The sequence below is a fragment of the Bos grunniens genome, chromosome 7 (genome assembly GCF_055505025.1).
Source record: "Bos grunniens cultivar Pamir isolate PY7600 chromosome 7, Bosgru_T2T1.0, whole genome shotgun sequence".
Lineage (NCBI taxonomy): Eukaryota > Metazoa > Chordata > Mammalia > Artiodactyla > Bovidae > Bos > Bos grunniens.
In genome coordinates, this window is record NC_141171.1 from 95783723 (window position 1) to 95810444 (window position 26722).

A 26722-nucleotide genomic window follows, 5' to 3' on the forward strand; every position below is an offset into this window, starting at 1 on the left:
GTCAGCTCTTCTCATGAGGTGGCCAAAGAACTGGAGTTTCAGCTTCAACATCAGTCCTTTCAATCTACCCCTGTCCTATTCCCATTCTGGCTGATGGCTTGAGAGTCTGCAGTTTAGAGTTTCTGGCCCCGTTTTTTATCATTCATCATAGCCAGAAACCAGGCAGAGATGACGTGCACAGAGAAGTGAGCCAACAATTCTCAGTGAATGTTTCCAAACCTATAGAATCTCATAGGCTATTAGAACAGGAGGAGTCAGAGTTTACTTAGTTCAATCATGTCATTTTCCAAATGAGAAAATTGAGGTCCAGAGAAGTGGAATGGTTCAACTGGCTCCAGAGCTAGTTAGTAACACTTTGACACTCATCTTTCCTAAGGATACAGGTGTAAAGAGCTGGCTGTGGGGTGGGGCTCAGGTCTACAGTGAGCTCCTTCAGCCACCCCAGTTACACTAAATAGACTTAAAACAGACTGCTATTCTCTGTATTTCTCTACTGCTTCTGCTTAGTCAGTCCTGTCCGACTCTTTGTGACCTCATGGACTGTAGCCTGCCAGGCTCCTCTGTCCGTGGGATTCTCCAGGCAAGAATACTGGAGTGGGTTGCCATGCCCTCCTCCAATAAAGAAGGCTGAGTACCAGAGAACTGAAGCTCTTGAATTGTGGTGCTGGAGAAGACTCTTAAGAGTCCCTTGGACTGCAAGGAGATCCAATCACCTTTTAATAATTGTGTCACCACTCAGGCTGTTCTTTATGTTTCTCTGTCTTAATAATTGCTAATCTTTTTTGTCTCTTTTCCACCCCATTTCCTTTGCTCTTTAGCTTTAGAACGTTGGTTGAGTAGAAAGGCTGGCATAAAGACAGGGGGTAGTATTCAAGATAAAACACAGATCTTTAAATCAAGACCTGAAATATTTTTAATTCATTAGTTTGCCTGTGCTGGGTCTCAGGTGTGGCTCATTGGGTCTTTGATCTCTGTTTCGGCATGTAAGATCTTTTAACTGTGGCCTGTGGAATATTCATTTGCAGGGTGTGAGCTCTTAGTTGTGGCATATGGGATCTATTAATAGTTCCTTGACCAGGGATCGAACTAAAGACCCCTGCTTTGGGCACATGGAGTCTTATCCACTGGACCATCAAGGAAGTCCCCTAAAGACCTAAAATATTATGGAGAACTTCATAAACAAGTAAATAATTTACTTCCCATTTTTGGTAAACTTTTCTCAGCTTGTCATTTTTGCAGTATGAAGTACATGCTTTGATTTGCATGGATGGAGTCACGTTCATATAACTTCACAATGTGAGAGCTATTGACCCACAGGGAATGTGAGGAGGATGACTGTGAAAATGATCTCAGACGTGAGGCTTGATCTGATTGCTTTCATGTTCCCCAGTACTGAGTGGCATAGAATTTGAATGGCTTTTTAATAATCTAGCCGGTATAAGTGCCTCCTCCAACCCCAACACACATAACTTTTGTACAGTCCTTGGCTTCAGTGAATTCTTTCAAAGTCTAGTGATACAAAAAAAAAAAAAAAAGAAGAAGAAGAAGAAAGAAAGAAAGAAAGAAATTTATGTGCACTGGCAGAGGGGTGAGGGAAATAGCCAAAGCTTGGCTCATCAACCCCAGGGCTCACTCAGAGCACCTCCTGCTTGAGGGAAGTGAAGCCTTAACTGTATGTCTGTGTAGACAGCTCCCTAAGCTGCAGCAATAGAAGGGCTTAGACTCACATAGTTGGCATAGATGTCTGTGTGATTCCACTCCAAGCCATCATCCAATACAGTGATAACAACACCTTTGCCTGTGATGCCTTTTTGCCAAACAGGTATCACGTGGAGATCCAGCTTGGGCAGGGTTGCAGTCATCCTTGTATCTTGCTGGTGAAAAAGAACAAAGAAGCATTGGTAAAATCATTTGCTGCACAATGAGAACTGAAGCTCCAGTCTTGAGACCCATCTTTCTTTTTCTGGGGGTCATTCTATTCTTTAGAAGCAGGAAATTAGGTGAAATAAAAGACAAAGTTGAGGGGAGGACCAAGTGAATCATCATAGTTCTGCTCTTTTTCCAGTTGTTCCAATGGAAAATCACTCGAAAAGATGAATCACCCTGTGCCCCTTGTCTTTGAGCTGTGTGGCTTTGAAGAAGTTTATCCCTAAGTTGCTTTCATTTATAATAACATGCTCAAGCTTTTCATCTACTGAAGCTTTATTTGCTGCCCCAAGCTTCCATCTCCCCCAAATCCTAAACCTCCACTGCCACACTGAACATACTTTATTTTGTCTGGTTCACAGTTACTCGTGGATTTACAGTACCTGGAATGCCCACGAAGCTGTAGTCTTACCAGGACTTGGAATTGAACTGCCTGTTTCCAATTATAAGTTATTTAGGGAGTCAGTATCTGTGAGAGGTGATTTAGGATTTTTTTTTCAGGTAACTTTTCTGAGAGTTACAGTATGTGGGGCTGTAGGGAAGAGAGATTGGACAGCAAAGGCATACAGATATGAGCACATCTCCAAGCATTCAAGAGAGACGCATTAGAAGAAAGCCAGGTTTTTAGTGAAGGGATCAACAGGAAACTTACAAATGACAGCAATCAAAAGTATCAATGAATGCATTGCCCCCTGGCCGATGCCCATCAGAAAGAGGAGGAGCAAAACCAGAATTTTCTAGGCCAACATGAAGCTGAATCCCAGGAGGCTGGAACTGCACACAGATTGTTGGCCAAAGCCAGAGAAGGACTCTCTGTCAGTGGGAGGAACAATCGGAGACTGTGGCTGTTAAGAGTATGGCCTCTGGAACTATGAACTATGGTCCCACCACAAGAATCATGTGATTTTTGGCAAGTTATTCAACTTGCCAATGTCTCTGTTTCTTCATCTGTTAAAAGGAAATACTTATTATATGAACAACAAAATGTTGCGTGAGAACTAGATGAGTTAATTCATGTCAAACAGGATAGTATTAATATTTGGCACATGGTAGATGCACAGGTGTTAATGAGTGTCTTCTGCAGCAAGCAAGTATCACTTAGGTTAGGAGAGTTTCAAGAGGAATTGATCTCCTTTCCCATCCTATCTGCAACAAGGACGTCTAGACCTCAGCTTATGGTTCTCATGAAATTTTATCTTTTACAGTATTCTCAACAATAAGCACATCTATTCCATGTGTTACTACAGTAGAGGCTTAATGTGAAAACAGAAGGGAGAGCACTCTGCAGGCAGGCAGGCAGGAGCATGTACAGTTTCTCCACTCACTGCCCACATTCCTGTAAGGATTTAGTAACTGTCTTAAAGGTGGACTAAGTGTGTGTTAGTTGCTCAGTCGTGTTCGACTCTCTGCGACCCCATGGACTGTAGCTTGCGAGGCTTCTCTGTCCATGAAATTCTCCGGGCAAGAATACTGGAGTGGGATGCCATTTCCTTCTCCAGGGGATCTTCCCGACCCAGGGATCAAACACATCTGCATTGCAGGCAGATTCTTTACCATCTGAGCCACCAGGGAAGCCCTTTAAAGGTAGAACTGGTTTGCAAGTCTAGACATTCACAGATAGATGCCTTTTGTCTTTCCTCACGTTCCTTCCTTTAGCCTAGTTCAGAGATTCTCACCTGGGAGCATGTAAGAATTGTCATTCAGGGCTATATATCCTGAATCACGTTCACTGTCCTCTTTGGATAATTTAAAGGGTTCTCAGGAGTAACCTTGAGCAGGTCTGATTTTTGCCATGAATACTGTTTTCCAACCCTACCTTGCAAGACCCAATTCTTCTGTACTTATTCCAGATAAATGTAAGGAGACTTCCTCTTGTAGAAGCTAAAGATCTGTGTTTTCAGATGTTCTCACACAGCCAAACAGAAGATCCAGATCATGGAAGGTCCCATTCACCCTGATCTCTGGGTAACACAGCCCTGTACTGAATTATCTGTTACTTAAAAATATCTAATGTTCAGAGATAACAAGTAACCCGGGGCCTATGCAGTCCTCATGCAGGTACTTACCAAGTACCACTGCTGATTCCACATCGGATCATTGAAGAGATCTAGTGCTGAGTCTCTTAGAACTGAACGTTTACTTCTTTCTTTTTCATACTGTTGTTCCGCCCATATCACCTACCAGGAGTTTTATAGCAAGAAAATCAACAGTTAAACAGCCACCTCTGGTGTAATCATCTTCCCTCTAACTAGCTCTAGTATTCTCTCCATCAGTGTTTCCACCTGACTACAGATCACACTGGCAGCTCAGTGAGAATAAGGGCTTGCCCTCTGGGGAGATGACCATTTCCTCTATTATGGTAAAGTGTGCCTTTACGAGGAGGAGAAGTAGTCAGTGAAGTGATGGTTCCCTCAAATTATTGACACTGTGATTCCAGTGGAAGTAAAAGTTCAGCCTGCTTTCATCAGCAAATGGACCATAATACCCATTTTTATATTGAGGTTCCAGGGTTCCATAGCTGAAAATTTGTCCATTTGCATGGAATGAGTCAACAAGCTAAGAGATCTCAGAGACTGCTGTTATGTTGCTCTTACAGCTTAATGTCCCTTTCTTTATTCACAAAAATAGAAATTGCAGATGTGACAAAAGACAGGAAAGGTGCTGTGTCTTTGCTGATTCAAAATTCTGGCTCCCCTGTGCTTCAGCCTTCTGCTTAAGAATATTTAATATGAGAAACAGATCTGGGATGATGGATGAGCCTTACTGGCCATGCACACTTATCATTAATTTTGTTTCATGTATTATGCAAGGAGATCTGACAATACAAAAATTACCTTTCCAACATTTATAGCATAATCCTATTATACTTGAGGCCCCAAGAGGTGAGGGGCTGCCTTGTGGTTATATTCATTATGAGATGCTACTGTGCTCTGATTCTGCTGAGCAACATGACTGTTTCCTACCCAAAACATATCCTCTCTTTCGTACACACGATGATAGTCCAGTGTGTGATAGGATATTGCTAATGTGAGAATACTAATGAGTCAGATCCAAAAATAAAAACTGAAAAGTAATTTGCAGCTAAAGGATAAAGCCATCCAGTAACACCATCCTAAATTTCCAATTAGAAAACATACTGCAAACCTATTATAAACATTGGGAGGGACTTGAGGGTTGGAAATTAGTCATTATAATTTATTTTTAAAGTGCCTGTATTTTCAAGCTTAATTGTTTTGGCTTAAAATACCTCAATGCTTGGAATATACTGCCTGCCATTTGAGTTGGTCTTTGGAAGCTGGCTGCTAGGGAACAAGTACTAATCTTTGAGGGAGAGAGTCACTTACAGTTAGAGATTTCATTAACAGACTTGCAGATAGCATATTGGTGCACTTCAGAGTGCTAATTTGGAAGAATAGTATCCCTATCCAAAAAAAAGAGCAATAAAATGAAAATCAAGAGCATTTTTTTAAAAGTGGAATAAAAGAAGAGGCACTCTGCCATCTGATCAGGTAAACAACCAATTGGTGGAAACAGAGTTGTGATTAATGTCATTAACTCCAAATCCCATATTAGTCTCTGTAAGAGCAGACCAAATGGAACAGAGCAAATTGGTAGCATCCTTCTATTGTATATATAGTAAGTATCATGTACTTAATGGTAAATAATCCTTTTGGGATTTAATGCCCTTTGCAAAGGGCATTAAAAAGCATCTAGTCCAACCTTCCACTTCAAGCTTCAATGGGTTCTAGAATTTTTCCTGAAATTAAATTATTCTGGGGATAACTTTCATAGGATTATATAGACTCCCTTCTAATGAAGTTATGCTAGAGAGTAAATTCTTGGCTCTTCTTCACTATGTTTTGTGATTTCTCCCCCAAGTCAATTACTAAGGAATTACAAATCAATTATCTAAAGAATAGAACTGGGCCATCTGTTCATTTTAGTGAGATACTTTGAATAATAACTGCTTCACTCTATCCAGTTTTCTCCTGTGAAGATGAGAAGGGAGGTCGGTTTGACTTCCTTGTACATTACTTAACGTCAGGCATGCATTTAGGCAGACAAGGAAATAGTTCTCTTGGGTTTTTGCCCAAAGACTAAGCCTAGCTAGAGTACTGGAAGTTGTCCTACTTTCAGAGCCGATATACAATTAGCCATCTGCCTTGGGACAGTAAAAGGAAGATTTTATTGGACAAAAAACTTTTAAAATGATGTTAGGGGCCTCTGCTTAGGTCTGTCACTTCTAAGCCGTTTACTCGAGTAAAAGCCAGCAACGGTTGTTTATGAGCTGCGGGTTGCCGTCCATGGTCCTGATACAACGTTCTTGGTCTGGGTTAGGTTGCTGCTTTCATGTTGGAACACTGGTAACCCAGGCCCAGTCATTTCCTACTCTCATAATTTGTCTTCTTTTCCCTCTTCTTTTAAAAATTCTATCAGGTGCATAACAAAGTAGCAAACTATTGTACAGTGGTTGTGAGTTCCATGAACTTTCAACAATTTTAGCCCTGTTCTGTCACTTGTACTTTTCTTTATGGGAAGTTGAACGTGTATGTTTCATCTCTCACAAAGCCTTCATAATTCTTGAGAATGTCCTAGACAACAGAAATCATGTATCCAGATATCAGGCTTCCCAGGATAAATTTTCATCAGTATGGCATATTCTTGAGAAAAGGCAAATTTTTCTCAAATTTTACTTCAAATTTTTATTTCATATCAGCATTTCTATTGATGTTTATGACCTTGAAAACAGACTTCAAAAAGACCCTGAGTGATGGGATGGGGAGGGAGGTGGGAGGGGGTTCACGATGGGGACCACATGTACACCCGTGGCTGATTCATGTCAATGTATGGCAAAAACCACTACAATCCTGTAATTAGCCTCCAATTAAAATAAATAAATTAATTAAAAAAATCAAAAGGTACATTAGATATACATGAAATTGGCCCCACACTTTACCTGTGTTCATTCTAGACTTTTCCTGCTGGTACCTTATCGTTGAATATGTATACAAACCAGAATAAAAGGAGATCAAATACTCTGGGTCAGATAATATAATACTTATGGAAACATTTGCCTCCTGAAGACATGGATTTAAAACTCTCTCAAAAACACTAGTTCCCTATATAACCAAATCAGATAGAAACAGCAGAATGCATTTTCAGATAACACTGAAATGTTATTAAGAATGGAGTTTCTGCATTATATTTGTTTGGCATCATCACATTGAATATCAAAATGCTTGGTACATAGATAGCCATATAATAAAAGGCTGTTCATTGATTGTATTGTCAAACAGTTCATTAGTGCTGCCACTTGATTCTCAGGATTCATTTTCATGCTCTTAGACTGAATTTGTGAACTGATATTATATAGTTCATATGTGTGTGTGTGTGTGTGTGTGTATGTATATACACACATATACTGTAGTCAACCAATTAGATTCAGTTATTATTATGTGCATTTATAACCCTATGGAAATGATAAGAAACACTACAGATAAATAATTGTGAAAACAAGAAAAAGAATAATATTCACTTTTGTTCTTGTTAGCAAGCACAAAGAAAGCAGATAAGTCAGGTTACTGGCTTGAAGACAAATGCACAATACTTACACGATCATCATCAGACAATCTCTTAGTGATGTGAAGGGCACTCCTTCGAGACCTCCGAGGATGGTTTCTGTGTTTGAATAAGTAGTGATTTTCAAGTGATCCAATCTATAAAAGGAAAAATTAAAATAAAAATCCTCTTTCCAAAATAAGTGTGTATAGGTCAGATTAAAACCCAGCTAACTTGCAAACAGGCAATTTTTATTAAGTCCATTTCTTGTATTTGAAGGTAACCTTTTTCTTGATGAGGAAGACACTGTTAGAAGCCTTCCCTTTCTTCTTAGTCTGTTCAGTGAGATGAGCTTCCCAATATTATCATTTGGGGTCACAGCATTCTTAAGGGCTGATGATGCTTCTGTCTTTTATATTTCAGAGAAACCACATTTTCTTTTCTAGGTGATGTTACGTAGATAGACATTTCTAAAAAATATATTCACTTTACAAAATGCATGCTGTCAGAGAACGATACTGTGTAGAAAGCAGGAGAACTCTTCGGTACTATATATGTGTAGTGCTGCACTCAGCTAGAACAATTTGTTGTTATAAAATACAGTGATTGAATCCATAGTGATGATTGTTATAAGCTACTAGTAATGACTACTTGACTTTCCAGTAGTTCAAAGCTTTGAGCAAGATGTCAGCATGCTACATTTAGCACAGGTATTCCACTTTAGAGTGTGTAAATTTCTCTAGATGACTATCAATACATTTGTTATCAATACAAATGGTCCAATTTAGAGCTAAGTTCATTATTATTTTAAGATAATTTCCCTTTATTCCAAATAGTACTTAATTTGAACCTACTAAATTCTGTAGATGCCCTGCATTTTTTTTAAATTGAGACAAGCAATTGACAATGGGTTATTTCATAAGAATTACTTTCTTTAAATTGATGTTTCTCATCACCTAAAGACTTTTTTTCATAGAGATGCTTAGGTCCTGCTCCAAGCCTGAATCTCTGGGAGTAAATCTGCTATAAGCTTTACGTGGAGTTGGGGGGAGAGAATAGTAGCCTTAAGAAAAGATCACCAGTGCTTAGCTCTGTTTCTGCTATCAATTGGTTTTGCCTTTTGTCACCTCCTACCTATCCTAGCTTTATTTTGAGGCCTTAAGAAGTTCAAGATGGTGATACATCTAAGTGTAAACAAAGGAAGAAATAAACAGAACCAGGAAAGCACCATCAGTCTTTTATAAGGAATTATTATTTTAAAAACATTTATTAGTAATGTCATTTAACTGGAAATATGTGTATGCAACTCTAGGTAGGTTTTCCCACTCTTTTCTAAAGTTTCTTGTTACTATGCCACCCTTTCCTTGAAGATCCTACCAACAGTACTGATTTACTGTTATTTATTTGTTTACTGGGACTTGTGATTTTAAAAAGCAGTTCCCACAATGAATGGTCTGGGTTTGGATGAATGTCTGAGGCTAATAGGTGAGAAAAGGAAGAGGGAGTTATTTTTTGCTCTCTCCTCCAGTCTCCTTCCACACAGTTATCAATGCTATTTAGCTTTAGTCCAAAGGATTAAGTTCCCAGGGTTTTTTTCCCTTCATAGGACACACAAGATGTCCATGGTGCCCACAGTACCCACCAGTACAGTTCTACCCACTACTCACTCTCTTTTTAGACTCCAAGAATTCCTTGCAGTTTCCTGACTTCTAAATAAGTCACTTTCTTTGTATCTCCCTGGTTTCCCACAAGCCGTTTTCTATGCCTTGGGTGCCTTCCCCAATCTCATCGTGTTCCCACCTTTGACTCTTCTTCTTAAACCCTGTGCAAATGTTTCCTCCTTGGATTGTCTTCTTTCCCCTCTTCCCAATTCCCTTCCATCTTCAGTCTTTCAATCAAGACTCCAGGAACAGTTTCTGTTGCTATACCAATTACTTGCAATTGCAATCATTTATTTTTAAATCAGTCTCTAGACTCTTGGTTTCCTGAAGGTTTCTTTTCCTCCTATTATTCCTTAGCCCCCAACGCGGAGCCTAGCACAGAATAAGGACTTGGCAAAAGCAAAACTATTGGTCTGCTACTGGTACACAGAGAAGAGAAGTCAATATGGGCATTGACTTTCGTGCTGGGCATTTCAGGCAGTTTGGCTCATAAAGTTGGAGCATGAAGCCTCTGGCAAGGAAAGGCACATTCTCCAGAGGATTTGAATCTATGGAATCGCAACGCCCACACCGATTACTCATCCCTGACTTCAACTACATCTCTACCACCACCTCTAGAAAAAACGCGCCAAAATGTTTTACAACTCCCTTCTCCCTCATTTCAGTGAACAACTTACAAGGCAAGAAATAAGGGCTTGATTCTGAGCCAAGGGAAGTGAAAGCTTCCATGAGAACTCACAGCCCCCTACACAATGGCTCAATGCCCATACCCCCCCAGCTATTTATTAACCCAGTCCTCACTTGAGCAGGCAACAGTTCCTTCCCCACCCCCCGCATCCCCCCACATGGAAACCCCTGGGAAGCTAAAACACATTTGGCTGAGGAACAAGAAAGAAATCCTTTCCCCACCGTCACTTCAGCAGCCTGACCCTTCAGGGGAACTGACCGGGCAAAGTTATGAGGCTCGGACTTTGCAAGTTTCCAGTGAGAGTCCGGTGCTTGCAGTAGAGGGCTGGAGAGTTGGTCCCATGCCTCTCACCCACCTCATCTACCACTCCGAAATCCCCAGCCCCAGGTTGTGAGTCGAGGCCACTGGCACTCTCCAGAGAGAGATGAGCCGTGGGCGTATCTGAGAAGGCTGCAGCGAACATCTCCAAGCCTACTTGGCCCCTTGCAGCAGGACTTGGATCTGATGCTGCCATATTGAAAAGAAGGAAACAGCCGGCTCCTGACGCAGACCTGCTGAGACCCAGGGGGACAGAGCGCACTGCCTCTCCCTGCCCTGGCGCTGGTTGGTACGAGCCTGCATGCATCTCAAGTTGCGTGAACGACAGTTGAGGGATTTTTCTTCCAAACCGCGCGGGAAACGGATTTCAGTTCCAGGAAGGACAACAGCCAAGACTAAGCTGTACCCAGCTGCGGCGGCTGGGTTCTGCCTGGCTGCGCCCAGCCCAAGCAATAAATAATGCAAGGCTTCTGCAAGCGCGCCAGGGGCGAGAGCCGGAAAAGCTCCTGCTCTTTGCCACTGGGCTCAGGAGAGTGCAATCTGGGACTACCACTTGAGAGATGGCGCTCCAGTCCCTCCAGTCCCTTCGGGCCCCAGAAAGTTTCTTGAAAGTGCAAACTCTTACCTGACCCAAAAGATCATAGCCTAGCTCCTGGGCTATCGCCGAGGCTGCCTCAGGTCCCCCGGGGATCTCCGCCGCCCATTCATTCACAAACTGCCTCTTCGCTTTTACACTGTTCATTGCACACCAAGCGCAAAAGAGAGAGAAAGCAGTACACTGCAGAGTCCAGGCTCTTCGCCCCATGGCTTTCACACCGGTTCGCACCCAAGTGGGGAGGGAGGGGAGCGAGACGCAAGCCAGAGAAGCCAGAAACGATCACCCCTTCCACTGCGAGGCTCGGGACCACTTTCGCCCCGGCTTGCTCTGCGATGAGATAAGAGACGCGCAGGAGACGCTGGGCGGTGGCGAGCGCTCAGTGCAGCGTTTTGGTCTCCCTGCCGAGTGGAGCCCCAGCCCTTCCGAGGAGGAATGGAAATGAGTGTTTACACGTCAAATCTACGAAAGCCATCTCTTGACGTCAGATCTACCTGGACTGAGATCTGGATGGTATTCCCGGCGGGGTGGAGAAGCTGCTAAAATAAGCAGCGAGGGATTAAGAAAAGGAAGAAACATTTGCTGGTATTGGTTAAGTCGGCTCCCTTTCTGACTGTAAATTTTGCAGCCGCGAGAAACACCTTCACTTCTCTTTGAGAAGTGCCCCCCATTTGAATATAACTACCAAGAATCAAAGACCTGGAGCGCAGAACACTTTCCTTCCCTTTTGTCCTTTTGTCCATTTTCTTGATCTATGCTTAATTATCTCCTGTGTTAGGGGAGGGAGAGAGGAGGATTTTTATGACGACCCTGTGGATATCAGCACCTGCTATGAAGAACAGGGCCTTTCAGTCTTTCAAATGGGACAGAGGCTGGGAAGGCAGAGACCAGAAGGGAAGCTTCTGATCTGATTTGCCCAGGAGAATGAGCACCTCTGGGAAGACAATGTTAAAGCAACATTTTAAAGAACATATTTTTAGCCATTCAAACCACCTTAGTTAACAAGTTTACATCCTTCTCTCCTCTGTTTCTTAACCTCAGTAAAACAATATCTAAAATTCTGTCTCAGATATTGCAGCACCCACTACCACCCACTTTACAGTCTTTATCAGAAAAAATGATTAATCACATTATTTTAAAATTTTATTTATTTTTATCATACAATTTTTTAAAAGTTTCCTTTATTTATTAACAAGGAAGTGTACCCAAGTAGTATTGTGTTGATTCAGAGAGAGGAAGAGTAGGTTTCATTAACTCTGAAATTTCCATTCTTCCTTCAGGAGACCTTTTCACTTTGGTGTTGAACTGAAACTGTGCCATTACTTTCCCGTAAGAGGCAGTTTCTTTTGGTGGAAGAGTGTTTTCTTATGGAAAGAGAATAAGGAGATGTCTAAATGGTCCTCTATCCCAGAAAAGGGAAGTGAGTACAGTGTACTGTGGATGAACCTTTTCTGATCCTGAGAAGCTGAGCCTGGTGGTAAATGCCAGGGTCTCTCTGCATTCAGCACCAAGGAGTGGACAGCGCCACCAGCACGGGTTGCCTGCGGGAGCTCCGCTTCTGAGTTCCAAGAATCGCCGTCCCCCCCCAAGAATCAAACTATTTCCTTTTGACTGGTACCACCCCCCTCTTTAAAAAGGAAAAACAGGAACTTGACCACAAGGGAGAAGTATGGTTAGGTCATAATCGTGACTAATTGCATTGGAATTCTTGGGAACACAATGCATTCAGCCCCAAAATAAAATTGCAGGGGATTCAAAGTCACCCGAGAAAGGTTTTTTCTTTCTTGTTTTTCTTTTTAAAGCTCCCAACCGCTGGGGGGCGCAGCCTATTCTAGAGAAAAGAGAAAAGGGTTAAGAGTGGGAGAAAGCATATGCGCTTGTGGAGAAAGGAAGCAAGAGATAACTCTTGACAGAAAGCAAATGAAATGGAGGCTTGATGGAGGATAAGGCTAGTACGGATTTTTCATTTGCCTGCATGTTTTCATAAATGTGGAGGAGATCAATAATTTCTTTAAATATAAAGCTTCTTAATGAGAACAAATGCCAATGTTAATAAACCATGTGATGCAGTTAAGTCTATTACAATAATGTAACTCTCACATGAGCTGCTGTAGAATGGACTCAGATTGATAGTTTTTCTGTTGGCACTGTAAATTCACATGTGTGAGTATTGATGGCTAGGTGAGCTGTCTTTTCGTATCTCAGCTGAGTTGTGGACTCAAGCTCTCTAGGGTATTTCATTCTTACAGTAGACAGATGTTAACTGTGTGCTAGCAAAACAGGAGACATTTGTTGCAAATGTTTAATAATGGTAGGAATGGTTAGAGCAGGAACATGTTTGCCCTTATTATTCTTCAAGCAAATCAGTTGGCAGTTCAAGTAAATGATTAAGGAGGCCAGTGTCTCATTAATGAATCATTTATCTTAAACGGAGCACCCAACGCACCTGGAATAAACATTCAGTTGATATACTTAAAAGTACAAACTAAATTCTCACAGTAGAAACATAATATCCCCATCCAAATATATATATATATATATATATATATATAGTAATTTATTTTGAAATTCTCTGAATTTTATCTGATGGACTTTAATTGCCACAGTTTCTGGGATGCAGAAAGGATGAATGTTTGCCAAGGCTAAGGGTGCAAATATAGATGTAGGAGTCATCTTAAATTTGTCATATCAAGGGCTAACCCTGTCCTGCTATGAAGATCATAGTAATAACCTCCAAGCCCATCACTGTCATATTTTATATCATAAATTAGAAGTCCCAATTATCACCCTTAAGTTGGTTTTAATAGCATTTGATTCATCTGATTAATTTATGCAGGAAACAGGATAATTCAGAAACTGCAAAGGACTGTTTCTATTATGAATTATCAAGTCTCATGCCTTTCATGACTGCTCCCAGCTGCACAGTGATACAGTTAATCATTTATTAGGTTTTCTTGGAGGGTAGTGAGGTATTATAAACAGGAGGTAAAAGATGTTCAGAGATCTGTAGATCACCATATCTCTTTAGTATTAGAAAATAAAAACTTCAAACCTTTTGTTACAGTGAAATAAAGTAGATATACTAGAGTGTATAAAACCATGTACCCAATGATTTATCACAAAGTGAACACCATATAACCATTCAGGTCAGGAAAAAGAGTATTGCCAGCCCTTCAGAGTAATTTTTCAGTTTTTTTTTTCTTCAAGAAGCATAAGGAAAAGAGTGAGGAAATAACTTAGGTCTAACATTTCCCAACTGTTATATAGACTTACATGTTTTCTTTGGGTAAATTTCCAGTTTTTTAAGGAATCACCACACTGTTCTCCATAGTGGCTGTACTAGTTTGCATTCCCGCCAACGGTGTAAGAGGGTTCCCTTTTCTCCACACCCTATCCAGCATTTATTGCTTGTAGACTTTTGGATCGCAGCCATTCTGACTGGCGTGAAATGGTACCTCATTGTGGTTTTGATTTGCATTTCTCTGATAATGAGTGATGTTGAGCATCTTTTCATGTGTTTGTTAGCCATCTGTATGTCTTCTTTGGAGAAATGTCTGTTTAGTTCTTTGGCCCATTTTTTGACTGGGTCATTTATTTTTCTGGAATTGAGCTGCAGGAGTTGCTTGTATATTTTTGAGATTAGTTGTTTGCCAGTTGCTTCATTTGCTATTATTTTCTCCCATTCTGAAGACTGTCTTTTCACCTTGCTTATAGTTTCCTTTGTTGTGCAGAAGCTTTTAATTTTAATTAGGTCTCATTTGTTTATTTTTGTTTTTATTTCCAATATTCTGGGAGGTGGGTCATAGAGGATCCTGCTGTGATTTATGTAGGAGAGTGTTTTGCCTATGTTTTCCTCTAGGAGTTTTATAGTTTCTGGTCTTATGTTTAGATCTTTAATCCATTTTGAGTTTATTGTTGTGTATGGTGTTAGAAAGTGTTCTAGTTTCATTCTTTTACAAGTGGTTGACCAGTTTTTCCAGCACCACTTGTTAAAGATATTATCTTTTCTCCATTGTATATTCTTGCCTCCTTTGTCAAAGATAAGGTATCCATAGGTGCGTGGGTTTATGTCTGGGCTTTCTATTTTGTTCCATTGATCTATATTTCTGTCTTTGTGCCAGGACCATATTGTCTTGATAACTGTGGCTTTGTAGTAGAGCCTGAAGTCAGGCAGGTTGATTCCTCCAGTTCCATTCTTCTTTCTCAAGATTGCTTTGGCTATTCGAGGTTTTTTGTATTTCCATACAAATTGTGAAATTATTTGTTCTAGCTCTGTGAAAAATACCATTGGTAGCTTGATAGGGATTTCATTGAATCTATAGATTCCTTTGGGTAGTATACTCATTTTCACTACATTGATTCTTCCGATCCATGAACACAGTATATTTCTCCACCTATTTGTATCCTCTTTGATTTCTTTCACCAGTGTTTTATAGTTTTCTATATCTAGGTCTTTTGTTTCTTTAGGTAGATATATTCCTAAGTATTTTATTCTTTTAATTGCAATGTTGAATGGAATTGTTTCCTTAATTTCTCTTCCTGTTTTCTCATTGTTAGTGTATAGGAATGCAAGGGATTTCTTTGTGTTGATTTCATATCCTTCAATTTTACTATATTCATTGATTAGCTCTAGTAATTTTCTGGTGGAGTCTTTAGGGTTTTCTATGTAGAGGATCGTGTCATCTGCAAACAGTGAGAGTTTTACTTCTTCTTTTCCAATTTGGATTCCTTTTATTTCTTTTTCTGCTCTGATTGCTGTGGCCAAAACTTCCAAAACTATGTTGAATAGTAGTGGTGAGAGTGGGCACCCTTGTCTTGTTCCTGACTTTAGGGGAAATGCTTTCAATTTTTCACCAATGGGGATAATGTTTGCTGTGGGTTTGTCATATATAGCTTTTATTATGTTGAGGTATGTTCTTTCTATTCCTGCTTTCTGGAGGGTTTTTTATATCATAAATTGATGTTGAATTTTCTCAAAGTCTTTCTCTGCATCTATTGAGATAATCATATGGTTTTTATTTTTCAATATGTTAATGTGGTGTATTACATTGATTGATTTGCAGATATTGAAGAATCTTTGCATCCCTGGGGTAAAGCCCACTTGGTCGTGATGTATGATCTTTTTAATATGTTGTTGGATTCTGATTGCTAGAGTTTTGTTAAGGATTTTTGCATCTATGTTCATCAGTGATATTGGCCTGTAGTTTTCTTTTTTTATGGGATCTTTGTCAGGTTTTGGTATTAGGGTGATGGTGGCCTCATAGAATGAGTTTGGAAGTTTACCTTCCTCTTCAATTTTCTGAAAGAGTTTGAGTAGGATAGGTGTTAGCTCTTCTCTAAATTTTTGGTAGAATTCAGCTATGAAGCCATCTGGACCTGGGCTTTTGTTTGCTGGAAGATTTCTGATTACAGTTTCAATTTCTGTGCTTGTGATGGGTCTGTTAAGGTTTTCTATTTCTTCCTGGTTCAGTTTTGGAAAGTTGTACTTTTCTAAGAATTTGTCCATTTCTTCCAAGTTGTCTATTTTATTGGCATATAATTGCTGATGGTAGTCTCTTATGATCCTTTGCATTTCTATGTTGTCTGTTGTGATCTCTCCATTTTCATTTTTAATTTTATTGATTTGATTTTTCTCCCTTTGTTTCTTGATGAGTCTGGCTAATGGTTTGCCAATTTTATTTATCTTCTCAAAGAACCTGCTTTTGGCTTTGTTAATTTTTGCTATGGTCTCTTTTGTTTCTTTTGCATTTATTTCTGCCCTAATTTTTAAGATTTCTTTCCTTCTACTAACCCTGGGGTTCTTCTGCCATATGACCCAGCAGTCCCACTGCTGGGCATATACACCGAGGAAACCAGAATTGAAAGAGACACGTGTACCCCAATGTTCATCACAGCACTGTTTATAATAGCCAGGACATGGAAGCAACCTAGATGTCCATCAGCAGATGAATGGATAAGAAAGCTGTGGTACATATACACAATGGAGTATTACTCAGCCATTAAAAAGAATACATTTGAATCAGTTCTAATGAGGTGGATGAAACTGGAGCCTATTATACAGAGTGAAGTAAGCCAGAAAGGAAAACACCAATACAGTATACTAACACATATATATGGAATTTAGAAAGATGGCAAAAGAGACACAGATGTATAGAACAGTCAGTTGGAGTCTGTGGGAGAGGGAGAGGGTGGGACGATTTGGGAGAATGTCATTGAAACATGTATATTATCATATGTGAAATGAATCGCCAGTCCAGGTTTGATGCATGATAAAGGATACTTGGGGCTGATGCACTGGGATGACCCAGAGGGATGGGATGGGGAGGGAGATGGGAGGGGGGTTCAGGATGGGTTCAGCCATGGGGTACACCCATGGCTGATTCATGTCAATGTATGGCAAAACCAATACAATATTGTAAAGTAATTAGCTTCCAATTAAAATAAATAAATTTATATTTAAAAAAAGAAAAATAAAAAAATAGTAGCTATATACTAAGACAAGTATGTGATTAATTAGTCTGTAATTATACTAAGATATTTGGTAATAGAACATATTATAGAGGGAAATATACCCATAGCAGTATTTTTTTCCCAAATAGAAAATTATAATATTTGCATGACACATGGGGTAAGCTGGAAGACATTTAGGAATATCTGTACAGCACTTACTAAAGCTATTTTTTGCATTTTTAAAAATGTGATACAGTTTTGACAAGAAAATACAATATAATATTTGGAGCAATATATTAAAATTGAATATGCTGCTGCTGCTGCTGCTAAGTTGCTTCAGTAGTGTCCGACTCTGTGCGACCCCGTAGATGGCAGCCCACCAGGCTTCCTATCCCTGGGATTCTCCAGGCAAGAACACTGGAGTAGGTTGCCATTTCCTTCTCCAATGCATGAAAGTGAAAAGTGAAAGGGAAGTCGCTCAGTCGTGTCTGACTCTAGCGACCCCATGGACTGCAGCCTACCAGGCTCCTCTGTCCATGGGATTTTCTAGGCAAATGTACTGGAGTGGGGTGCCACTGCCTTCTCCAAAAATTGAATATAGGTAACATTAAATTAAGAACTATAAATATACTTCCACCAATGTAACCATTTAATCTCAGATTTTATGCTTGAAAGCCTATATCATTTCTAATCAAAACATTCCAGTGTCAGTCTTTTTTAATTGTTTATGGCTGCTGTCAATGAAAAAACAATTTTGTAGAAGAGAATAAAATTTTGAAACAACTTTTACAATCATTAAAAATTTGCAACATTTGATCTTAAATATAGCAATTCTTCCTTTTAGCTCCTTGCTAAATTTACCTTAGGAATTTCATAAGAGGTTGCTGTAAATTTAGAATTCACCTAAATTTTATAAAGCATTACAAAATCATTTTTCTATATTGAAAAATACATGTGCCTTTTAGAAATGTTACAATGAACCTACTTTGCCACAAATGGATAAAGGTATTTAATGCATGGGAAGACTGACATTGGTGCCATTGCCTAAAGATATACCTGCCAAAAGCTTCTTTCTCATCGTCTAACCTCCCATGGCCAAATTTTGGTGGGGATGGTATGCTAATTAACAACTTAGGACATGAACTTCTCCAACAGATCCATAGTTCCTTCTCCTAAGATAAAAACTGGCGTACTTGCAGCACAAAGGTGATAGCAAGACAGACACCCAGCTTGGTTGAGCTCACTCTCTTGAGGCCAGGCCAATGAGTGCTAGGTGTCACTAATCATGATTGACTAATTGCCGACCTGGTTGAATCTTCTCCCCAGGAGCCCAGGATCAGGCTGCTTGCATGGCCCTCTCAAAGGATGAAAAGACCAAATATCTTGAGGCACATCTATAATCCTACAGGCTAGGAAGTTCTATCTACAGGAATGAAGGTAAGAGGATAATAAAGCAAAGTCTGTACACTGAAAGGCTCCAGAGTGGATAAGTAATTATAAAGGACTTATTGAGTGAACTGGACAAAGTATTGAATTTAATACAAAGTTGAATTATTAAAATTGAAGAAATGAGTGTTATTAATTCCAATTATTGAACATGACTTGTCACTTCCAGTGAAAGTAGATAATTAAATGTAGTCATATGCAAATATTTATTAATATTTCCTTTTTTACTTTAGAATGGGGTCCTTAAAAATTTGCATTTACTGAGAAAGTTTTGAATTCTAGGCAATGCTCCTGCTTCCTCTGTGCTCTCAAACACTACCATTTTCGTATGGAAAACACAGAATATAATTGCTTTTGCTGTTCCTGTAAGTGTATTTTTTTTTTTTTTTTTTAGTGAAAATTATAGACTGTCAGTATCAAAAAGTAACCTTAACAGTTATCTGGTTCCTTGCTTCTCAGAGTGTGGTTCACATACTACATGATAGGCATCACTTTGGAGCTTTTTAGAAATTCATTTGGTCTATCACCCCCCACCCCAACACTACTGAATCAGAACTGGCTTTTCTAATGAGTCCATGTTGATTCATATACAATTAAAGTTTGAGAAGCATTGATCTAGTTAACACATTCTTAAATATATGAAACTCCTAAGGAATATTCCTTTTCACCATTGAGAATGACATTAACTATGGTTTGTCATACATGACCTTTTTTGTGTTAGGATAAGTTTCCTCTATTCTCACTTTCCGGAGAGCTTTTTATCATGAATCAGTATTGAATTTTGTCAAAAGCTTTTTGTGCATCTGTTGAGATGATCATATGGTTTTCATTCTTCACTTTGTTAATATGGTGTTTCACATTGATTGATTTGTGGATATTAAAGAATTCTTGCATCCCTGAAATAGATCCCACTCGATTGTGGTATATGATCCTTTTAGTGTATTGTTGGATTCGGTTTTGTTGAATATTTTTGCATCTATGTTCATCAGTGTTATTGGCCTATAATTTTATTCTTTGTGTGTTATCTTTGGTTTTGGTATCAAGGTAATGGTGGCCTCATAGAATGAACTTGAGTGTTCCTTCCTCTGTGATTTTTGGAAGAGTTTCAGAAGGGTAGGTGTTAACTTTTCTCTAAATGTTTAATAGAATTCACCTGTGAAACTGTCTTATCCTGGACTTCTGTTTGTTGGAAGTTTTAAAATCACTGTTTCAATTTCAGTACTTGGGATTGATCTGTTCATATTTTCTATTTCTTCCTGGTTCAGTCCTGGAAGGCTTTATCTTAAGAATTTGTCTATTTCTTTCAGGTTGCCCATCTTTTGGCATGTAGTTATTTGTAGTAGTCTCATGATTCTTTTAATTTCTGTAGTGTCAGCTGTAACTTCAAATTTTACAGACTTAAGTGGATAAAAAATACGTGGTGCAAATAAACAATGAAATATTATTTACCTATAAAAATAAAATAACACCATGAGTCTAGAGATTATCATAATAAGTGAAGCAACTCAGAAAAAGACATGCAAGTGATATCACTCATGTATGGACTCTAATAAACAAATAAAGATAAAAATGAACTTATTTACAAAACAGAAGCAGACTTACAGATAGCGAGAACAAACTTACGGTTACCAGAGTGGAAATGGAGGGGGCAAATCAGGAGCTTGAGATGAAGCAGCAAGGACCTACTGTGTAGCACAGGGCACTCTACTCAATACTCTGTGATAACCTATGTTAGAAAAGAATCTAAAAAAATAAACAAATGTGCATATATAACTGAGTCACTTCGCTGTACACCTGAAACTAACACAACATTGTAAATCAACTATATGCCCATAAAATTAGAAATTTTTAAAAAGGAATATTTCTATCAAATAGGTAATTCAGGGTCTCTCCCCAAACAGCCTGTTCTTTGGTTTGGGTTAGCTCAAATGGTTACAAAACCTTTCCTTATAATGACATAAATCTTTGCTCATTGTTTTCCTCCAGTCATGCTAATTTTTCCCTGCTGCACCACACTGGTAGGCATTAAGCTTTTTTGTGTGTGTGACAGCTTTTCTGATTTGGAAGACAGATTTATTATGCCTTGTCTAAGTTTTCTTACTTTAGGTTAAACATTCTCAATCTGTTTTAATGATTTAGCATTCTGGTTACTCTTGTCTGAACAGGATCTTTCAAACATACTTTTAAAAATATGGCACCCAGAATTAAATGTAATATAGTCAGCCAAACCTGTGTTGATTAGAACAAGAATTTCACCTCTTTCTCGAAACTATCCATCTGCCACGATAGCATAAAACTGAGTTAGGTTTACTTTTTCCTTGTCGAACAAATAATTTACAATAATCTCTATTTATAGTCACATGTGCTATTAATCCACATTTCCACCCTGATTTGCAGTTTTTGTGTTCTTGTTATCTGTGTATATGGATGCAGGATGTTTGGAATCTTGATTTTATCATCCATTGATTTGCTCTGAGCTTTATGGTGTATACAAATGAAGTCAGCTTTCTATTAGTAGCTTTGTTCAGGTTATTTATAAAAAGATTTAAGTTAGTTAATTTATTGAAAGAGAAAAGACATAACTACTAGAAACTTCCTTACAAGTTAATTTAATAATAGTATACTTTAGAAGCAGTTTCAACTCTCCCTCACCAGTGACTATTCAAAAGAGTAGCAGAAGACCTTGTTACATGTTATGTAGAAGTCTAGATATACAGTTTCTATAGGCTTGACTCTCTCCATGTCATGCTGGGTGTCAGTGATCAAAATTTATTTTGTGAGTAATTCAAACCAAAACTTTAATACTTTGATCTGAAATTGATGATTGCCCATTGATCTAGTTCATAAAACTTACTTTCTTTGCATTCTTGGAACTGAGAATTTTTGACCAGCTCATCTTTCAGCACTGATCTTTATTCTGCCTTCTAATATTCCTCAGTGATCTTTGACGCTGGTTCAGGTGTCTCCCTTTTATAATGGATTTATTCTTCATTGACATTTACCTGTATTATCTGGCCCCTCCCCTTGAATTAGTCCCAGGTAGTATTGGTATACAACAAAAGGCATCTTGGATGAATCAAAATTATTTTGGTTTCAAAAGACAAAGAGCTGTGTCCTAACTAAAACCAGCTTAAGCACAAGAAGGGAAATATATTGGGTTATGTTATTAAAGCATGAAAAATGAAATATAGAACTGGCCCAAGAGACTGGAATCAGAGACTTAAATAGCTTTTATCAAGTGCCCTCCTCATCCCCGCTCTCATTTCTCAGCTTCTACATCTTCATAGTTCTCATTTCTCAGGCTTTTCCACAGGGCGACATATGTGACCATTGACACTTCTGAGATCACAGCTTTTGAGTTCATAATATAAGGGGGAAAAGAGGATTTCCTTTCAGTCCTCAATGTGAAAGTCCCAGAGCAAAACTATGCGTGCTAGGCTTCACTGATACTGATACCTTCACCCTGGGTCAGTGTGTTCTGATTGGCTGGATGTAGACAGTGTGACCGATACTGTATTTGAAAGTGTAAGGAGGGTATTAGCTTTAGTATGACTTGTAGTTACATCATCAGTTCAGTGTTTTCAGTAAGGAAAGAGCAATTCCCCAAAGAAAGGGTGAAGTGGAGATTTGTATAATAAAGAAAGCAAAAGTGTTTAGAAACAAAAGGAAGTTCCCATAATAAAAAAAAAAGAAAAAAGTCTAGAAACATAAACAATCACCATGCCCTTCAGCAGACAGAAAGCAAGTAAAAAATAGTCATTGACAATCCATATTTTCCCATTCTGTGGTATTCTCTCTCCTGTGGTTCATGCATTTAAGCATTGTTCAACATTTAAAAGCAAATACTGATGTTGAATTAGTTAATTTAGACAACATAAATATAGCAAGTAGTAGATTTAAATCCTTTTAAATTGTTTAAAAAAGACTTAGGGGTGAGGTTATAAAAACAAGATCTTTTCTAGCTTTTCATCGTGAAGTAATTTTAGATTTACAAACAGTTGTAAAGACAGTATATAGGGCTCATTTATCTTTCACTCAGCTTTCCCATATTATGTAACTATAGTACTAGTTAGCTAAACCAAGACATTACCATTGGTATACTACTATTAGCTATTCTAAAGAGCTTCTTCAAATTTCTCATGATTAGGTTAGAATTATGCTTTTTTTTTTTTTTTTTTTTTAGTAGGAAGTGATGTTATGTCATTTTCACTGCTGGTGTCAGGAGGTACAGATATCCACATGTCTAAATTACTAGAGATGCTGTTTCCGACCACTTGAATAAATTGGCATTGTCCAGGTTATTCTCCACTACAAAATTACTGTTTGAGAAAGAATATTTCAGTGCAAAAATAATTGTTGAAGTCGTGATGAAAAGAACCAAAGTATATTAATAATATCCAATTTGATAAAATGAAAATAATTTCACTTCCACAGGCCCTTGTACCTTGTGATCCTCGTTATTTATTATTCCACAAGCCAGGAGATGGCTTTTCAGTCTTACTGAGTGTATTTCTTACTTGTCATATCTGGGATCAGGGTTGGTCCACTCTTAGAACCACAGTTAGAAACAATTGTTTGAGGCCTGCTTTTCCTTGCGTATTTACAACAGCTTCAGTGCAGTCCTTCAAGGATTACGTTTATTTAAACAACAGGCAGATTAATCCCAGCGTTCACTGGAAGGAGATGAGAAGCAAAGGAAAAGTTAGGTTCAATCTATTACTGTTGTTTATCCCTCAGTGGTCCTGCTAGAAATAGAACCTGAAGATGACCAATCCTACAACTGACGCTGGGGAGTCTTAGATTGCTTTCCACTCTAGCGCAGAGGTCTCAGTCCTCAGTTGCCTTCCCAGGCCTCTTTGAGCACCACTAACTCACTGCAAAGAGCAAACAAGTCTGTGAAAGTAGAATCAGTCCACTGCGCATTACCTTAAAATTCTAAGCTGATTTCTGACACTTAAACTTGACAATTGTCTAGTGCAAATCTGGTTTTCTGGCTTCTTAAAAAAGACATTAAAAAAAAAGAAAATTAAGAAATACATTATCAGTGTCTGATAATGGTGAATTCCCACCATTATCAGACATTGAGACAAAGGGTAAATTTCTGCAATTTTGTTTACCTCCGCTTTTTTTTTTCTTATGATAAAGTTCAGGTATCCTTGACTCTATCAAAAGTAGGAAAACAAAGCATAGCAGGAGTCAGAGATTTAAAGAAAACTTTGTCTTAAGCTTGACTTACACAATCAGTTGTGGTATCTGCTGTCTCCTCTGAGCATTTGTGTCTGTACTCTTTTCCCTGAAGCCTCCTGCAGACTCTTTCCAAACCCAGTCACACTGCAGCCATAGCTCTTTACTCACAGCAAGGAAGAGGACAACAGGTCCAATATCTTAAGCAAACGTGTATTGGCCAGGTCTGGCTTGTTACATCCCAGGAAGAAATTTGTATCCCAGGAAGTAATGTTATGTCATTTTCATTGCTGGTGTCAGGAGGTACAGATATCCACATGTCTAAATTACTAGAGATGCTATCTCTGATCACTTAAGTGGCATTGTCCAGATTATTCTCCACTACAAAATTACTATTTGAGAAAGTATACTTTGGTGCAAAAATAATTGTGGCCAAGAGTTCCTTCCCAGCCCACAAATTTGGGAAAGAGATGGACTTGTGTGTGTGTGTGTGTGTGTGGTGGTAGGGGAGATGGAACAGATGTTAGCAAGGTGAAGGAGTCAATTTAGGCTATTCATGTTCTGACTCTTCAGTCCAGGTTAATCAGGATTCTGGGGCCACACCTACACTTGGGGAAATATGGGGCTTTGTCACTGGGAAAGCTTGGGAAAAATAGCTTTGAGAAAGTGGCTTGTGGAGGGCGGTGGCTGGTGATCCGGTTTATTCTTTTCTGGTGCTTTATCACTAGAAAAAGCAGAAGCAGTGCCTTTAATTTTATTTGCAAGGTGAATTGAGAGTTGATTGGAAAACTGACAGCATTTGCCAAACGGATCCCAAACTTGACATGGACACTCTTTTGAGAAGCAGTAAGTGCAGAGGCAAGAGCGGGCTCTGGGGCCAGACTGCCCGGGGTAGGATCCCAGTTCTGCTACTTCTATTCCCTCGGGAAGTTTGGTCATGGTTTTGATGCTTGCGTGCTTTCATTTCTTCATATGTAAAAAGGGCTGTAGTGGGAACTCACCTGATGCAGTTATATGATATACCTAGTGCAAGTTAATGAGTTACTTTTATTAAGAAAGTAGCACCTTAGTAGGACACAGTTCGCTGTCAAAGCGTTTTTCCAGTGGGGAGGATGTGGCACGGTTTTGGAGGCACATTGGTTGCTTGATTTCCAAGCTTAAGCCTGCCTGGCTCTGGTACCCAATTCACACATCATTCTCTTCTCTTCTTCTACTCCAGTATGCTCCCCTTCCTCTTTTATTTCTTTCGATCATAGTCGTGCATATTCTGAGTAGATTTTTGCTGTAATCCTGCTGAGAGAAGCAAGACAGATTTGATGGGCTCCAGTGCGCTGAAATGCAGAAGAGTGAAGTGAGTCACCTGTGGCTCATGCAGCTGGTGTGACCAGGGTACCAGCTCCTTCCTCTTTGAACTCTTGGCATTTGATTTCATGGTGGAAAATAGTCATTGAGTTTAGGCTAATGGGAAGAACTAGAAAGACTAGAAAGCTGCTCCTCCAAACACAGTCTCTAAAAATGGCACTTTAAAAAAATTAGGTACTATATTGAGTTGATGTGTGAAATATGATGGAAATGTATTGTGAAAGCTTGAGCCCAGTGGATCCTGCAGTCAGTATCAAGAGTGGCAGTCAGACCTTGAGGCACACATAGACAGCCGTCAAAGGAGCATCTTTTAGAAAACTTGGCTTCACCCCTCCATTTTGCCCTCCTGCTGTTAGAACCTGCCTATGATTCTGTGTGATTGAACAGTAACACAGTCACTTCATTTCTATTTCTTTACTTCATCTGGAAGGTTTAGATCTGGCCCATGTGCCCCATGATTATAGGAATATAATGATAACTGGCACTTATACAGTACTGTATGCTCTTCATAAGGACTTAACATTTACTAGCTTCTCACTACACTGGTACCACCAATTTCATTTTACAGACACGTAACCTCAGTCATAGGCTGAGTCTGCCAGAGTTTGCCTAATTGATCTGATAGAGCTAAAAGGAGAACTCAGGCTTGCAGTACTTCTATCTTCATTCGCATGGACTATTTTGACGTTTAGTAGTTTGAGCAGTTGAGGGTATGAGTCCCCTCTGCCCCTTACTAGCACTGTTGTTTTAACGTGAAACTTCAGCTTCCTTATCTGTGCACTAGGGGAAATAAAACTGGCGACTCTTCATAAGAACTGGAGGTGACTCAGTCATGTAAATCTTTTAGAACAGGGCTTGCCACATGCTAAGTGCTCAGTAAAGGCTAACTGTTATGATTCCCTCTTTGTCTTCTCTGGTCATTTTCTTGGTGTTGCAGCAAAGAGAACTGCCCATGGTTTGAGATTAATCCTAGAAACACCATGTTCCTGAGTTTATATTACCTGAAAAAATGATTACCCTTTGTTGCTCTGGAAAGACTGGGAGCTCAAAAAATAAATTGATTAAATTGAACAGCATCCCTGACCGTTGGTACTAGGCATATCTTGAGGCCAGTAATTTTCAAACAGTTTATTTTGCGTAAAGCTCATCTCGGGTGCTTGTCTAAAATGCAAATTGCTAGGTGTCCCTCTTCCCATTCTGATTCTTGTATAACATGGGGCCTAGGAATCTGCAATCTTTAACCAATACCCTTGGAGGACATAGGAAACTTGGAAAGACCCTCAGCTAGTGTTGGCTCCTATCCTGCTGTTGCTTCTCCTACTCCTTTTCCTTCTGTTCCTCTTTTTTGTTTTTGCCATCATGACCATTGTCCTCTTCATCACCTTATCTTCTCTCTCTTCTCATTGCTTGCTTCTTTTCCCCCCACCCTTTCAAATAGACTGCCTGAGGTTATTTTCCACTGTTACACTAACTCTATTATTATCTCTCTAGAGAAAATGCCACTGAACCTGGGGGAAAAATACAGAGTAATTA

The 26722-nt window shown here is 39.2% G+C and overlaps 2 protein-coding genes across 4 annotated transcripts in view; one reads left to right on the forward strand and one right to left on the reverse strand.

The window, feature by feature from the left end:
- The window catches only part of PCSK1 (proprotein convertase subtilisin/kexin type 1), a 43737-nt gene extending 32591 nt beyond the window's left edge, over window positions 1-11146 (reverse strand). For both annotated transcript variants that reach the window (XM_086413239.1, XM_086413238.1), the window contains exons 1-4: window positions 10778-11146; window positions 7539-7643; window positions 3993-4103; window positions 1728-1874 (exon numbers count right to left, since the gene is read on the reverse strand). In XM_086413239.1, the coding sequence (XP_086269365.1) occupies window positions 1728-1874; window positions 3993-4103; window positions 7539-7643; window positions 10778-10957 (543 nt within the window). In that variant the 5' untranslated portion in view covers window positions 10958-11146. The remainder of the gene's footprint in view (window positions 1-1727; window positions 1875-3992; window positions 4104-7538; window positions 7644-10777) is intronic.
- The window catches only part of CAST (calpastatin), a 770242-nt gene that overhangs the window by 382427 nt on the left and 361093 nt on the right, over window positions 1-26722 (forward strand). For both annotated transcript variants that reach the window (XM_086413227.1, XM_086413228.1), the window contains one exon: window positions 18524-18634. The gene's annotated coding sequence lies outside the window, so the exon portion shown is untranslated. The remainder of the gene's footprint in view (window positions 1-18523; window positions 18635-26722) is intronic.